Source organism: Symphalangus syndactylus, chromosome 1 (assembly GCF_028878055.3).
Source record: "Symphalangus syndactylus isolate Jambi chromosome 1, NHGRI_mSymSyn1-v2.1_pri, whole genome shotgun sequence".
Lineage (NCBI taxonomy): Eukaryota > Metazoa > Chordata > Mammalia > Primates > Hylobatidae > Symphalangus > Symphalangus syndactylus.
This window is the reverse complement of record NC_072423.2, coordinates 79,218,023-79,233,648: the sequence shown is the minus strand read 5'-3', so window position 1 is coordinate 79,233,648 and position 15,626 is coordinate 79,218,023. Positions and strand designations below refer to the sequence as shown.

General features: G+C 41.0%; 1 protein-coding gene across 4 annotated transcripts in view; it reads right to left on the bottom strand.

Moving 5' to 3' along the window:
* SEH1L (SEH1 like nucleoporin) overlaps positions 1–15,626 on the bottom strand; it is a 33,174-nt gene that overhangs the window by 14,061 nt on the left and 3,487 nt on the right. For all 4 annotated transcript variants that reach the window (XM_055239404.2, XM_055239387.2, XM_055239396.2 and 1 more), the window contains exons 2-4: positions 15,152–15,202; positions 11,422–11,568; positions 3,787–3,998 (exon numbers count right to left, since the gene is read on the bottom strand). In XM_055239404.2, the coding sequence (XP_055095379.1) occupies positions 3,787–3,998; positions 11,422–11,568; positions 15,152–15,202 (410 nt within the window). The remainder of the gene's footprint in view (positions 1–3,786; positions 3,999–11,421; positions 11,569–15,151; positions 15,203–15,626) is intronic.

Sequence of the window (15,626 nt, the reverse complement as noted above, 5' to 3'; positions counted from 1 at the left end):
CACACTGCAAGTATGCACCTGAGAACATCACACATGGGAACTGAGGATTCCATCTTTATGACCTGTTTTTAGCATATTATTATGGCTCAGATAGAAAGGAGCTCTTTGCCTGAAAAAAAGCTTTCAAGCATTCAACATATTTTTAAAAGATACTTAAGAGGTCTTAGTAATTTTTCCTCCTGAAATTTTTGGTCATTAACTATGAAACAAAAAGTAACCCTACTGTGACTAACTTCATGACAAAAAGATCTTAAGTGCTTTGACAAAAAGAAGAAACACTGGGGCAGGGTGGCTCACGCCTGTAATCCCAGCATTTTGAGAGACTCAGGAGAGAGGATCATTTGAGGCCAGGAGTTCAAGAAGAACCCGGGCCACATAATGAGACTCTATCTCTACAAAAACTTTGTTTAATTAGCCTGGTGTGGTGGCGTGTGCCATTTGACTCAGCTACTTAGGAGCTGGGGCAGGAGGATCACTTGAGCCCAGGAGTTGGAGGCTGCAGTGAGCTATGATCGTGCCACTGCACTCTAGCCTCGGCGACAAAGTGAGAGTCTCTTTCAAAAAAAAAAAAAAAAAAAGAAAAGAAGAAGAAAAAACAGATGGACAGGGGAAAAGTGGAAAAGACTACCCCTGTAGACGTCATGATCCCCATGTCATTCCCCTCCCTAGACTCATCTGTGGTCAACCTCATTTTGAAAAAGGCAAAAGATAAGCAATGAAAGAATGGCTCTCTTGAACTATAAGGTGAATGACTTTTTAATTTCTATGCCTAATTAACATAATTTCCTTTGCCTCTCTTATCCAGATTAATTAATATCTCTGTGAACCTGGCACCCTTGCTTAACCTTTAGCCTCAATATTGTGAACTACTAACCTCTTAAAGCTAAAAACAAAATGTGGTAACTGACAAAAAAATTTAGTTCTTTATTACTAAAGCTTCAGGTAATTAGATCAAATTATCTAATTAAGAAAATTACCAGGCAAACTACAAAATGCTACAGTAATAAAATAAAATTATAAGTTATTTATAATAATTTTTGGCCATTCAAATAGATGTAAATTCCACAGCAATTTCTGTATCTCACAAACTTCCTTTTGCTTTTTTTTCCTGTTTTTTTCAGACAGAGCCTTGCTCTGTCATCCAGGCTGGAGTGCAGTGGTGATCTCTTGATCACTGCAACTTCCACCTCCTGGGTTCAAGTGATTCTCCTGTCTCAGCCTCCTGAGTAGCTGAGATTACAGGCGTGAACCACCACACCCGGCCACAAACTTCCATTTTCAGTGTTCTACAAATACTTAGTTTTGATTTTTTTTTTTTTTTTTTTTTTTTGAGATGGAGTCTCACTGTCACCAGGCTGGAGTGCAGTGGCATGATCTTGGTTCACTGCAACCTCCACCTCTTGGATTCAAGCGATTCTCGCACCTTGGCCTCCCGAGTGGCTGGAATTACAGGCACGCGCCACCACACCCAGCTAATTTTTGTATTTTTAGTAAAGATGAGGTTTCATCATGTTGGCCAGGATGGTCTCGATCTCCTGACCTCGTGATCTGCCCGCCTCGGCCTCCCAAAGTGCTGGGATTACAGGCACAAGCCACCACGCCTGGCCAAGTTTTTTTTTAATTGAGACTGGAGTCTCACTATGTTGCCCAGGCTGGACTTGAACTTCTGGGCTCAAGCAATCCTCCTCCCAAGTAGCTGGGACTACAGGTGTGCACCACCACACCCAGCTAAAAAAATGTGAGATTTTTAAAATTCTCTGTTCGTTGTTTTTATTTTTTTATTTTTTTTGGCGGAGCGAGGGGGATACAGAGTTTCACTCTTGTTGCCCAGGCTGGAGTGCAATGGCACAATTTTAGCTCACCGCAACCTCCACCTTCCAGGTTCAATGATTCTCCTGCCTCAGCCTCCTGAGTAGCTAGCATTACAGGCATGTGCCACCAAACCCAGCTAATTTTGTATTTTTAGTACAGAGGGGTTTTCTCCATGTTGGTCAGACTGGTCGCGAACTCCCGACCTTAGGTGATCTGCCCGCCTCAGCTTCCCAAAGTGCTGGAATTATGTGAGCCACCGCACCCGGCCTTAAAAATATTTTTAAATCCAGTCATGAAATGTCCAGACAGCAACCTGAACTGAGGATTACCTCAACTGTATAACCAGAAATAAGATATTCACATTTAAACCACTTTCTAAGTATGATACACAGCTAAACAGTGAGAAAAACCATCCAGCTTTCTGACTGAATAGTGTAGACAGATCACCTGGATCCTAAAGCCCACTGAAATGATGAAAGAATATTATTGTACAGGGCTAGAAATCTAGAAAGAGTGTCATTAGAAATCAAGAAATTTAGAGGGTTTCCAGGAAGTCAGGAAGCAAATCAGACTGAGAAAGAAAATACAAAGGAAAAAAGAGTCCGTATCACCAGCAGTACGTAGAAAATTCCAGAAGGTCCAACCTCCAATTAATAAATGCAAAGAATAGAAATGAGTCACGGACAATCATGGAGTGATTTGGTCAAAAAACATTGTCTTACTGAGACAATTAGAACTTGAAAGAGAAAAGGTAACAGCTGGAAATAAAGGAGTACTCCAAAACCAACAGGGAAAGGGGCAGGGAGGAAGAAAATATGCTCAAATGGTTCATTGTGCTCAATGGAAAATCTTTCTTGCTTTGTCAGTTTGAGGGTGCCCCAGCCTGCTCTTGGCAGTTTGGATATTCTTTAATGATAACATAGCAAGAACATGTGGAAAAATAGCAGAATAAAAATTAGAAAAAAAAAAGATAACATAGCAAGAACCAGAGGTATAAGTAAATCCTTTAAAAACATACTAGTGACTACCAGAATTAAAGTCTGAAAACAGAACTATTAACAGCATTTGTTTTTAGGGGGTAAAGGAACCTTACCTTTCTTTTTGTATTCTTATAGATTATTTCAATTTTTTTCTTCACCAAGTGATGCTTATAATTGTTTAAAAACAGTTTAATAAAAGGCAACTATGGTAATATTCATATAGTCATGCTCTATACAGCAGTTAAAAAGAAATGAGGTAGAACTAGATATATTAATACATGGAAAAATGCCCACAATGTATCTTTAAGTGAAAAAAGCTAATTGCAAGGAAGGAAAATGTAAGGGTTTCTGGCTGGGTGCAGTGGCTCACGCCTGTCATCCCAGCACTCTTGGAGGCCAAGGCAGGCAGATCACCTGAGGTTAGAAGTTCAAGACCAGTCTGGCCAACATGGTAAAACCCCGTCTCTACTAAAAATGCAAAAATTAGGCGGATGTGGTGGTGCATGCCTGTAATTCTAGCTACTTGGGAGGCTGAGGCAGGAGAATTGTTTGAACTCAGGAGGTGGAGGCTGCTGTGAGCCAAGATGGCACCACTGCACTCCAGCCTGGGCAACTGAGCAACACTCTGTCTCAATCAACCAATCAATCGATCAATCAAATGTATGGGTTTCAATATCTGTGTGTTCTGTGTCTACCTGTGCTAGTAAATATCTGGGCATGTTTGCATATATGTGTGTTTATGACTACATTAAATAGTTATTTGTATATGCATAGAAAACATTCAAAAGGTTCACATGAAAATATTTACAACGCTGGCTTCCTCTGTGGAGTGAAAACAGGGACAAGTGACATGCCTGGGTGAAAAATGGACAACGTATACTCTATATATCTTGACAAGAAGCACCTTTGACAGAACAAATTATCAAATTGTTAGCTTAAAAATTACTAGTTTATTTTACTAGGATGTTATCAGAGGTTTAATATTTAAACTTACCTTGAAGGGTTCCAAGAAATACAGCTACAGCTTAGCTTACATGAGATCTCATGCTGCAAAGACCACTGGCTGAGATTCATAACATCTGGGGCCTCATAGATTCTTACTATACCATCTGCCGAACAGGTTGCTAACATAAGACCCATGTGCTTGGGAGCAAACTTCACATCAGTAACAGATGTTCTGCTATCCACCAGAGTTGTCCTTTTAACCTAAAAAAAAAAAATTAGCAATTTAAATTATGTACAAAAAGAAAGCATGGTAGAGTTGAAAAGACACACAGACTCTGGAATCACACAGAAACTCCTCTGTCATTCACTAGGTATATAAGCTTGGATACATGCCTGGGCCACAATTTCCTACAAGTACACGGCAAAATACCACATATATAGCTGGGAATCACTAACAAATTAGTGAGCTATAATTAATTACTCCCTTTAATGAAAAAAAAGTCTACCTCCAAAAGCCTACCTTTATTATATAAGTAATCTCTCTTAAGCAAACTGATCACAAAAAAAAAGAAAATGTTAGAATTTTCAAACAAGTAGTTTTGTCAAAGCATGCTGCAAGCATTAGACCCTTTAACAGTAAATGAGTCAGGCGCAATGGCTTACACCCGTAATCCCAAAACTTTGGGAAACTGAGGCAGGCAGACTGCTTGAGCTCAGGAGTTCAAGACCAGCCCGGGCAACATGGCAAGACACCGTCTCTACTAAAAACTTAAAAAAAAAAAAAAAAAAAAAATAGCCAGGTGTGGTGGTGCACGCCTGTGGCCCCAGCTATTCGGGAGGCTGAGGCGGGTGGAGCGCTTGAGCCAGTGGGGCAGAAGGTACAGTGAGCAAAGATCATACCACTGCACTCCAGCCTGGGTGACTGAATAAGACCCTGTCTCAAAAAAAAAAAAAAAACACTAAGAAAGGCATGCAATTTCTTCTCTCAAGAATAATTTCCTGTTAATCCCATTTGGACCACTATTATTCTTTCTTTTTTTTTTTTTCTTAGGGACAGGGTCTTGCTCTGTCACCCAGGCTGGAGTACAGTACCATGATCATGGCTCAAGTGATCCTTTTGCCTCAGCCTTCCCAGTAGCTGGAATGACAGGCACCTGCCACCATGCCCAGCTAATTTTTCTTATTTTTATAGAGATGGGGGTCTCACTATGTTGCCCAGACGGGTCTCAAACTCCTGGCCTCAAGTGATCTTTCCATCTCAGCCTCCCGAGTTGCTAGGATTACAGGTGTGAGCCACTGCACCCAGCTACCATGCACTTTTAAGTGAAGGCATTTAACAGGGACCAAAAGAATGGTAGAAAGCAAGCTTTGTGATCACTGTAAAATTCCAACATCACATTTAGAAGTTATCTTCTGGCACATAGATAAGATGAAACTTTACTAAAAACATGAATAAGCTCAGATGCAGTGGCTCAGACCTGTAATCCCAGCACTTTGGGAGGCTGAGGCAGGTGATCACTTGAGGTCAGGAGTTCAAGACCAGCCTGGCCAACATAGTGAAACCCCATCTCTACTAAAAATATTCAAATTAGCCAAACATTGTGGCGGGCGCCTGCAATCCCAGCTACTAGGGAGGCTAAGGCAGGAGAATCGCTTGAATGTGGTCGGCGGAGGCTGCACTGAGCCGAGATTATGCCACTGCACACCAGGCTGGGTGACAGAGCGAGACTTTGTCTCAAAAAAAAAAACAAAGTCAATAAAGTTTAGAAATCAACAGATTACTGGCTATGGTTACCAAAATGCTTCTTAAAGAGTCTCAATATTAAAAGGATAATATTATGTAAACTTCAAAGATAACATCTTAGCAAACTTTTGTCTACAGACACCACTGAATAATTAATATAAACACAAACGTTGAGAAAATAAATGCATTTGTTACAGTAGGTAGTCAGACATGAGCAGGGCAGCAGAGGACCCCACCCCACCAGGAATGTCAAGCAACCATCAGGTGATGGTCAGGCAGTTAAACTTTCTCTCTAAACTAATCATTGGTTGCAGCCAGTGCCAGGGAAAGGCAGTCTCCCAATAGATAGAAACACCTGAAACTGGTGATCAGCAGCTTCCTGATAAGATCTGAGGAGTTGGATGGACTGGGCTCAAGCATGTGCACTAAGAGGCAAAATGGTGGAGCTTAACTGATCTATGACCTTCTAGGAACATTCTGTTAAGGGAAAAACACCTCAAGTGAGCATCTGCACAACTCCAGTAAATACACTGCACGTGCGGCCCCTCCCAAGCACTAGTGGGCCACTGCACATGCGGACTGCCCACCCCAACGGAAGAATTAGAGAAGAGACACAACCCCTGGGAAGCATGCCAATGTGTAATAACCCAAGTCCAAGATCAAACCATGCATTTGACTCTCTCAAGTCACCCACTTGGCCCTCTTCCACGTGTATTTTACTTCATTTCTGCTGTAAAATTTTTTAACAAATTTCCACTCTGGCTCTAAAACTTATCTTAGTCTCTTACTCTGCCTTATGCCCCTAGGTGGAATTCTTTCTTTTGAAGAGGCAAGAAATGAGGCTGCTGCAGACCCATATGGATTTGCCACTGCTAATATATTAATGAAAGGTGACTAAACTAAATACAAATAAGTATCTTGAAATTTGAAGAAAAGTCCTTCTTATGCCACCACTCCCAAATCCAATCTAGAGTATACTGAAGTGACACACCTCAGACATAACGCCGAAAAAACTTTTGTAATTCTATAAATTTCTATTCCCTCCTCCCCATAAGCAGCTGTTTGGCTTAGGGAAGCCCTAGTGCAAAGGCAATCAGACATACTCCTACCCCGAGAAGAGCTGTAAAACAGTCTGAATAGCCACTCAAGCTACAAAGCTACCGGAATTTAAACAGTGTGCTATTAGGACAAGGAGACAAACAGACCAATGGTCCACAAGACAGCCCAGAACGCAATCCTCCATATATATAGCCATTATTTTCAGCAAAGGTGTCAAGACCATTCAACAGGGGAAAGAACGGTCTTTTTAATAAATGGTGCTGGAAAAACTAGATTTCAGCACCCTAACATTTTTTAATGACTGAAATAAATAATTTTTATCAGGCCCTTGCTTGCTTGCACGTTAACCACTCACTTTTTGCTGAATATCCCTTGTTGCCACAATATAATGATAAACTGTTGATGTACTGCTTGTTTGTCAATCAAGAGAAGATAACTTCAGTGTCATGTAAAGAAAAATGTTGCCAGAAGAAATGAATGGCTTTAAAGACACTGTGACCAGCTGCTAACAACCAGACATCTGGTTGCTCAAGGTGTTATCTGAGACTAAAAAAACACAGACTTTTCCACTAGATTCTGTGAAACTTCCCCTCCCTTACTAGCTATAGTCACATAAAAACTACCCAATGCTTCCTTTTGTTTAGATGGATTTGAGAGATCTTGCCCTCCCATCTTCTTACTTTAGCCAAATCGAATAAACCTTTCTCTATCTCCAAGTACCGGTGACTCAGTGTTTGCTCTCAGCTCCACATTGGGGATACATCAAGCCTGAATTGAGGATTCTATAACAACCTTAGAAGAAAACATTGGGGAAAGTCTTCATGACACTGGATTTGGCAATGCTTTCCTGGATATAACACCAAAAGCATGGGAAACAAAAGAAAAAAATTTAGATAAACTAGACTTCAAAATTTTAAAATTTTGTGCATCAAAGGAAACCACCAAGAGTGAAAAAGGCAACCCACAGAATGGGAGAAAATATTTGCAAATCATTTACAGGTTGTGCATATCAAATCCAAAAATCTGAAATCTGAAATGCTCCAAACTCCAAAATTTTTTGAGCATTGGCATGATGCTCAAAGAAAATGCTTATTGAAGCATTCTGAATTTCAGATTTTTGGATTCAGAATGCTTAACTGGGGCTGGGCACGGTGGCTTACACCTGTAATCCCAGCACTCTGTGGGGCCAAGGTAGAGGATCGCTTGAACCCAGGAGTTCAAGACCAGCCTGCACAACTCTATTAAATAAATAAATAAGTAGGCAAATGCTTAACTGGTAAGTATAAATGCAAACATTCGAAAATCCAAAATCCGAAATCCAAAACATTTCTGGATCCTGGCATTATGGATAAGGAATACTCAACCTATAACAGATAAGGGATTAATATCCAGAATATATAAAGAACTCCTACAACAACAAAAAACCCAATTTAAAAAAATGGGCAAAGGATATGAATAGTATTTTCCCAAGGAAGACATACAATTGACCAATGAGCACATGAAAATATGGTCAACATCAGAATTATTAGAGAAATGCAAATCAGAACCACAATGGAGATACCACTTCACAACACAGTCACTAGGATGGCTACAATAAAAAGCACAACAAGTGCTGATGAAGATTTGGAAAAATTGGAATCCTTAAGCATTGCTGGTAGGAATGTAAAATGGTGTAGCTGCTATGGAAAAGTCTGACAGTTCCTAAAAACGTGACTCATAGAACTCCCATATGAGCCAGCAATTCTACTCCTAGGTATATTTCCAAAAGAATCGAAAGCACGGTCTCAAACATTTAACTGTACAACAATGCTCATAAGTAGTAGTATTCACAATAGCCACGAAGTGGAAACAACCCAAGGGTCCATCTACAAATGAATGGATAAACAAAATGTGGTATACACACACAATGGAATATTATTACCCAGCCATAAAAAGGAATAAAGTTAATATATGCTACAACATGGACAGACCATGAAAACATTTTACTTAGTGAAATAAGCCAGTCACAAATGGACAAATACTGTGATTCCACTTACATGCAGTACCTAGTCAAATTTATAGACAGACAGTTGAATAGGGGTAGAGGGAGGAGGAAGGGGGAGGCATTCTTTAACAATATGGAGTTTATGTTGGCAATGATGAACAGTTTTGAGTACAGATAACAGTGATGGGTACACAGCACTGTGAACGTAATTAATTCTACTGAATTATACCACTTACAAATAGTTAAAATGGGCCAGGCACGGTGGCTCACACCTGTAATCCCAGCACTTCGGGAGGCCAAGGCAGGCGAATCATTTGAGGTCAGGAGTTCATGACCAGCCTGACCAACATGGTGAAACCCTGTCTCTTCAAAAAAGACAAAAAAATTAGCCAGGCATGGTGGCACATGCCTGTAGTCCCAGCTACTCAGGAGACTGAGGCAGGAGAATCGCTTGAACCCCAGAGGCGGAGAATGCAGTGAGCTGAGATCCCACCACTGCACTCTAGCCTGGGTGACAGAGCAAGACTCCGTCTCAAAAAAAAAAAACAAAACAAATAGTTAAAATGAGGAATATTATGCTATACATATTTTACCACAATAAAAAATTGTATCATGGCCCTCGTAGTGGCTCACGCTTATGATCACAGCACTTTGGGAGGCCGAGGTGGGACGATTGCTTCAGTCCAGGAGTTCAAGACCAGCCTGAGCAACATGGTGAAACCTCATCTCTACAAAATAAAAAAATTAGCCTGTGGTGCAAGCCTGTGATCCCAGCTACTTGTGGGGCTAAGGTGGGAGGATCACTTGAGCCCAGGAGGTTGAGACTGCAATGAGCTGTGACTGGCTCTAATGCAGTATCATGCATTAGGGAGGGCAGGTGAGGGGTAATAGCAGGACACTCCCACTACATACTTCCTTTTGTTTCTTTTGAATTTTAAACCATGTGCATGATTATCTATTACAAAAAACAAATCATAAAGGGGGAAAAAAAAGCCTGCAGACAGTAATACCTTCATATGAAAATGCTGGAAAGAGTCTTCAATATAACTTAGTTCAATGTTTTCACTTTATAGATGAGGAACTTCTTTTTTTTTTTTTTTTAGACGGAGTCTTGCTCTGTCGCCCAGGCTGGAGTGCAGTGGCGCGATCTCGGCTCACTGCAAGCTCCGCTTCCCGGGTTCACGCCATTCTCCTGCCTCAGCCTCTCCAAGTAGCTGGGACTACAGGCGCCCACCACCACGCCCGGCTAATTTTTTGTATTTTTAGTAGAGACGGGGTTTCACCGTAGTCTCGATCTCCTGACCTCGTGATCCGCCCGCCTCGGCCTCCCAAAGTGCTAGGATTACAAGCGTGAGCCACTGCGCCCAGCCTAGATGAGGAACTTCAACAGCACACAGATTATATTATGTTCTTGCCCAAATTCAAACATCCAATCAGGCAAAGACAGCGATAAAAGCAGATGCAGATAAAGGAGAGTGTATTTTTTTTTTCTGAGATGAAGTCTCGCTCTTGTTCCCCAGGCTGGAGTGTGATGGCACGGTCTCGGCTCACCACAACCTCCGCCTCCCGGGTTCAAGCGATTCTCCTGCCTCAGCCTCCTGAGTAGCTGGGATTACAGGTATGCGCCACCATGCCCAGCTAATTTTTGTATTTTTAGTAGAGATGGAGTTTCTCCATGTTGGTCAGGCTGGTCTCAAACTCCTGACCTCAGGTGATCTGTCCAGCTTGGCCTCCTAAAGTGCTGGGATTATAGGCGTGAGCCACCGCGCCCAGCCGAGGACAGTATATTTCCTAAGAAAACAAAAGTAACCACAAAACAGAAGAAACAATTTTTAAAGAATTTTTTTTTTTTTGAGACGAGTCTCACTCTGTCGCCCAGGCTGGAGTGCAGTGGCGCAATCTCGGCTCACTGCAAGCTCCACCTCCCAGGTTCACGCCATTCTCCTGCCTCAGCCTCCTGAGTAGCTGGGACTACAGGCGCCTGCCACCACGCCAGGCTAATTTTTTGTCTTTTTAGTAGAGACAGGGTTTCACCACGTTAGCCAGGATGGTCTCCCATCCCCTGACCTCGTGATCCGCCTGCCTTGGCCTCCCAAAGTGCTGGGATTACAGGCCTGAGCCACCACGCCTGGTCTTCAAAGAATTTTATTAACCCTAGGCCGGGTGCGGTGGCTCACGCCTGTAATCCCAGCACTTTCGGAGGCCAACAGGCAGATCACGAGGTCAGGAGATCGAGACCATCCTGGCTAGTACAGTGAAACCCCATCTCTACTAAAAATACAAAAAATTAGACAGGCGTGGTGGCGGGCGCCTGTAGTCCCAGCTACTCAGGAGGTTGAGGCAGGAGAATGGTGTGAACCTGGGAGGCGGAGCTTGCAGTGAGCCGAGATGGCGCCACTGCACTCCAGCCTGGGCAACACAGTGAGACTCCGTCTCAAAAAAAAAAAAAAAAAAAAAAGAATTTTATTAACCTTTAAGAGTTTAAGGTTAAAAAAAAAAGAATTTTAGAGTTAGGCACAGTGGCTCATGCCTATAATCTCAGCAACTCAGGAGGCTGAGGTGGGGCCAGGAGTTTTGAGACTACAGTGAGCCAGAATACTTTAAAATCATATATTACTATCATAAAATATACTAATAGGTAAAATCAAATACAAAGCAAATATTCTGGATTCATCATAAAAGTTTTAAACAATGCAATGATGCTCCTAAGTATTGCTTCAGACCCAAGTTAAAATGAAATAAACAAGGAAGAAAAAAACATGGAAGAAAGAACTTTAGAACTGGTAAAACTAGAGGGGAGTGGTGATATTTTACCAATTATCTGAGGTAGCCTTCAGACTAATGCTCCTTGGCTGCTCATGTCTTCCCGGTCCCCAGAATACTAACAAATGTCTCACCCAGTGGCTCTGTCCTCGCAGTTTATCATTTGATTCTCCTACTATTTCTTCCCATACAGCAGCTGTTCGGTCAAAAGAACAGGAAGCCAAAACCTGTCCAAATTCAGGATGGGCCCATGTCACACGCCATACAGATCCACTATGTGTCTGGGGAATCAAAAAAAAAAAAAAAAAAGAACAGAACAAATATTCATTATCCCACGGCTTTTTTTCCCCTAAATACTTATTCATATTTCATAAATACTGGTTTTACGTGAGGAAGCAGAATATAGTTTTACTTCTATGGGAGGAGAAAACTGATCAACATAACATGTAAATAAAAAGTTAAATTCCAGAATGTTTTAACCTTTAGAAGACATTCTATATTTAGGATTGTAATGCTTCTGGAGTCCAGTTCTTCTGACATTTTACTAATAAAAGAAAAATCTAGCCAGATAAACTTGACTACTTCCAGTGCTGATAGTTGGAGAGTTGCTTCAGAGTTTAGCATAACCAACCTTTGAAACAAAGATTCTACAAGTCCACCATTTTACTTGCAAATTGTTTCTACAGAAAATATCCACCTAATAAAATAAATAACATTGGATTTATTTGCTCCAAAATCCATAGAGACAGAAAGTAGATTAGGGGTTACCAGCAGCTGGGAGCAGAGTAAACAAGAAGTGACTGCTAAATGAGTACAGGGTTTCCTTTAGAGGTGGTAAACAATGTTCTGAAATTAGAAGTGGTGGTGGTTGCCAATTTAATGAATATACTTAAAATCACTAAATTGTACACTTTAAATGGGTGCACATTATGGTATGTAAATTATAGCTCAATTAAAAAAAGGCTTTTTTTTTTTCATTTGATTCAACCAGGCATAGTGGCTCATGCCTGTATTCTCAGCCCTTTGGGGGGCTGAGGTGGGCAGACTGCTTGAGCCCAGGGGTTCAAGACCAGTCTGGGCAATAAGGCAAAACGCCATCACTACAAAAAATACAAAAAATTAGTCACGCGTGGTGGTGTGCACTTATGGTCCCAGCTGCTTGGGAGGCTGAGGTGGGAGGATCACTTCAGCCTGGAAGGTTGAGGCTGCAGTAAGCCAAGACTGTGCCACTGCACTCCAGCCTGGGTGACACAGCAAGACCTTCTCTCCAAAAAAAAAATTATTTGCTTCAAAAGTCTAACAATATATAGAGATTATAGCCATAAAATGCTTAAATGATTTCAACTGACAATATAGTCTATTGATAATAGACTATTGTAGGAAGAGCAAATATGGGGAAGCCCAAATCCTTACACCCCTCCTGTTGGCCAAGGGGTGGGAGGGGAGGGGGTTGGAGAAGGGATACAAAGGTCTTAAAGAATTTCACCATCAAAAGAATTTGCTAGGTGCTTCTCAGGGAAAATACTGTATAATAACAAACAACATTCAGAAAATGTGTTTCACACTGTATAGCCAACATTTTTTACATTCAACAACATAAAAATAGTTTAACCAATAACTTCTACATGGTTACAATGTCACCAACTAAAGGTACATTTTGCACCCTTTTTTTAACCTCGTTTTGTCCAGTCTTTTCTGTATCATCTTTAATTCTTACTTATACAGGGCTATAAAGTTAAAAATGCACACTAAGGCAGATAAGTTTTATTAGATTTACAGTAAAATGCAATCTAACTAAAGAATAAGGTTTGCACAAAGATGCTCATCACAATAAAATGGAAACAAATATCCACTAGTTAAGCAAAATGGTATATTTATTGGCTGTTAATAAAAAGCCTTTAAAGATATAGAAAAGTACATATGAAATATGTTAGGCTTAAAAGCAAGAGATAGGGGTTTCCTTTTGGAGTAATAAAAATGTTTTAGAACTAGAAAGAGGTGGTAGTTACACAACACTGTAAATGAAGTAAATGCCAATTAATTGTTTACTCTGAAATTATTAATTTTATGATAAGTTAATCTCACCTCAAAAGGGAGGGGACCTTGGATAGACCTTTCACAAAAGAAGATACATGAATGGTAAATAAGCATATGAAAAAATAATCAACATGAGGTATTAAGGAAATACAAATCAAAATCCAATGATTTTTGTGGTCACTTCTCAACTACTAAAATGGCTATAATAAAAAAGACAGATATCATCAAGTGTAGGTGAGTATGTAGAGAAACTGGAACCTTACACATGGCTGGTGGGCACGCCACTTTGGAAGAGTTTCGCAGTTTCTTAGAAAGCTAAGTATATATAGCCCATCAATTCCACTCCTACGCATCTATCCAAAAGAAATGAAAATATATGTCCACACAGACTTACATGGCACGTTCTTAACATTACTCATAACAGCCAAAAACAAGAAACAACTCAAATGTCCGTCAACTGGTGAACAAACAAAACGTGGCAATATATGTACAACGGACTACTCAGTATCAAAGGAACAAATTGACACATGACACAATATGGGTGAACCTCAAAACATGCAAAGGGAAAGTGGCCAGACACAAAGGACTATGTATTTCAAAATTCCGTTTCTATGAAATTTTTTCTAGAAAGGATAAACCAGGCCGGGCATGGTGGCTCACGTCTGTAATCTCAGCACTTTGGAAGGCCAAGGCGGGCGGATCACTTGAGGTCAGGAGTTCGAGACCAGCCTGGTCAACATAGTGAAACACTGTCTCTACCAAAAATACAAAAATTAGCCAGGTGTAGTGGCATGCGCCTGTAATTCCAGCTACTCAGGAGGCTGAGGCAGAAGAATCGCTTGAACCCAGGAGGCAGAGGTTGCAATGAGCCAACATCACACCACTGCACTCCAGCCTGGGCGACAGAGCAAGACTCCAGCTCAAAAAAAAAGAAAAGAAAAGAAAAGAGAGGAGAGGCCGGGAGGGGAGAGGAGAGGGAGGGGAGAGGAGAGAAGAAATCTATGGAGACTGAAAATGGATCAGTGGTTGCCTGGGTGGGGCTTGGAGTGGGAATAGGATACAAAGGAATTTCTGAGTTTGAGAGAAATGTTCTAAAACTGGATTATAGTGATGACTACACAACTATGCAAGTTTACTAAAACTCACTGAACTGTACATTTAAAATGGATGACTTTTAAGGTATGAAAATTTCTACTCGGCCGGGCACGGTGGCTCACGCCTGTAATCCCAGCACTTTGGGAAGCCGAGGGTGGATCACCTGAGGTCAGGAGTTAGAGACCAGCCTGGCCAACATGGCGAAACCCCATCTCTACTAAAAACACAAAAATTAGCAGGGCGTCATGGTGCGCGCCTATAGTCCCAGCTACTTGGGAGGCTGAGGCAGAAGAATCACTTGAACCCAACAGGCGGAGGTTGCAGTGAGCCGAGATCATGCCACTGCACTCCCACCTGGGCAAGAGAGCGAGACTCTCCATCTCAAAAAAGAAAAAAAAAAAAAAGAAGAAAATTTCTACTTGAGTAAAGGCTTTTTGTTTTTTTTACAGAGAAAACTATGTATGAAACATCACAACTATTAAAATATGTAAAGGCAAAAGGAATATTCTGAATTACTAAGATAATTATGTTAGAATGCTACAGAATTACAGATTTTCTTACTCTCAAATTCTGAGAAACACACTTGTTACTTTAATAGCGAAAAACAGTAAAATGTCTTCCCAGGAAAAGAACTACTGTATAAACGTTATTTTCTCGAAACAATTCATAGATAACTATAAAATAAACAGTAAATATTTCTGTATTTTAATAACTGTAAAAATAAATACTAACCTTCCAGCTAGCAGTACAATGCCAATCACCACTTTCACTTTTATCCCAGACCTATAAGAAAATAAAAGGCAGATATTTTATACAAAAATTCCTACAAATTGATACAAAAACTGTAAGACTGAATCAGTGTACAAGGAAAGAGGTGAACATGTAATTCACAAAAGAATACGACCAGCAAGTAAACATTCATTCATTCAATTAAATATTTATTGAGAGGCTGGGTGCGATGGCTCACGCCTGTAATCCCAGCACTTTGGGAGGCCAAGGCAAACGGATCACCTGAGGTCAGGAGTTCGAGACCAGCCTAGACAACGTGGTGAAACCCCATCTCTACTAAAGATACAAAAATTAGCCAGGCATGGTGCCGCATGCCTACAGTCCCAGCTACTAGGGAGGCTGAGGCAAGACAATCGCTTGAACCCCGGAGGCAGAGGTTGCAGTGAGCTGAGACTCTCACGCTACTGCACTCCAGCCT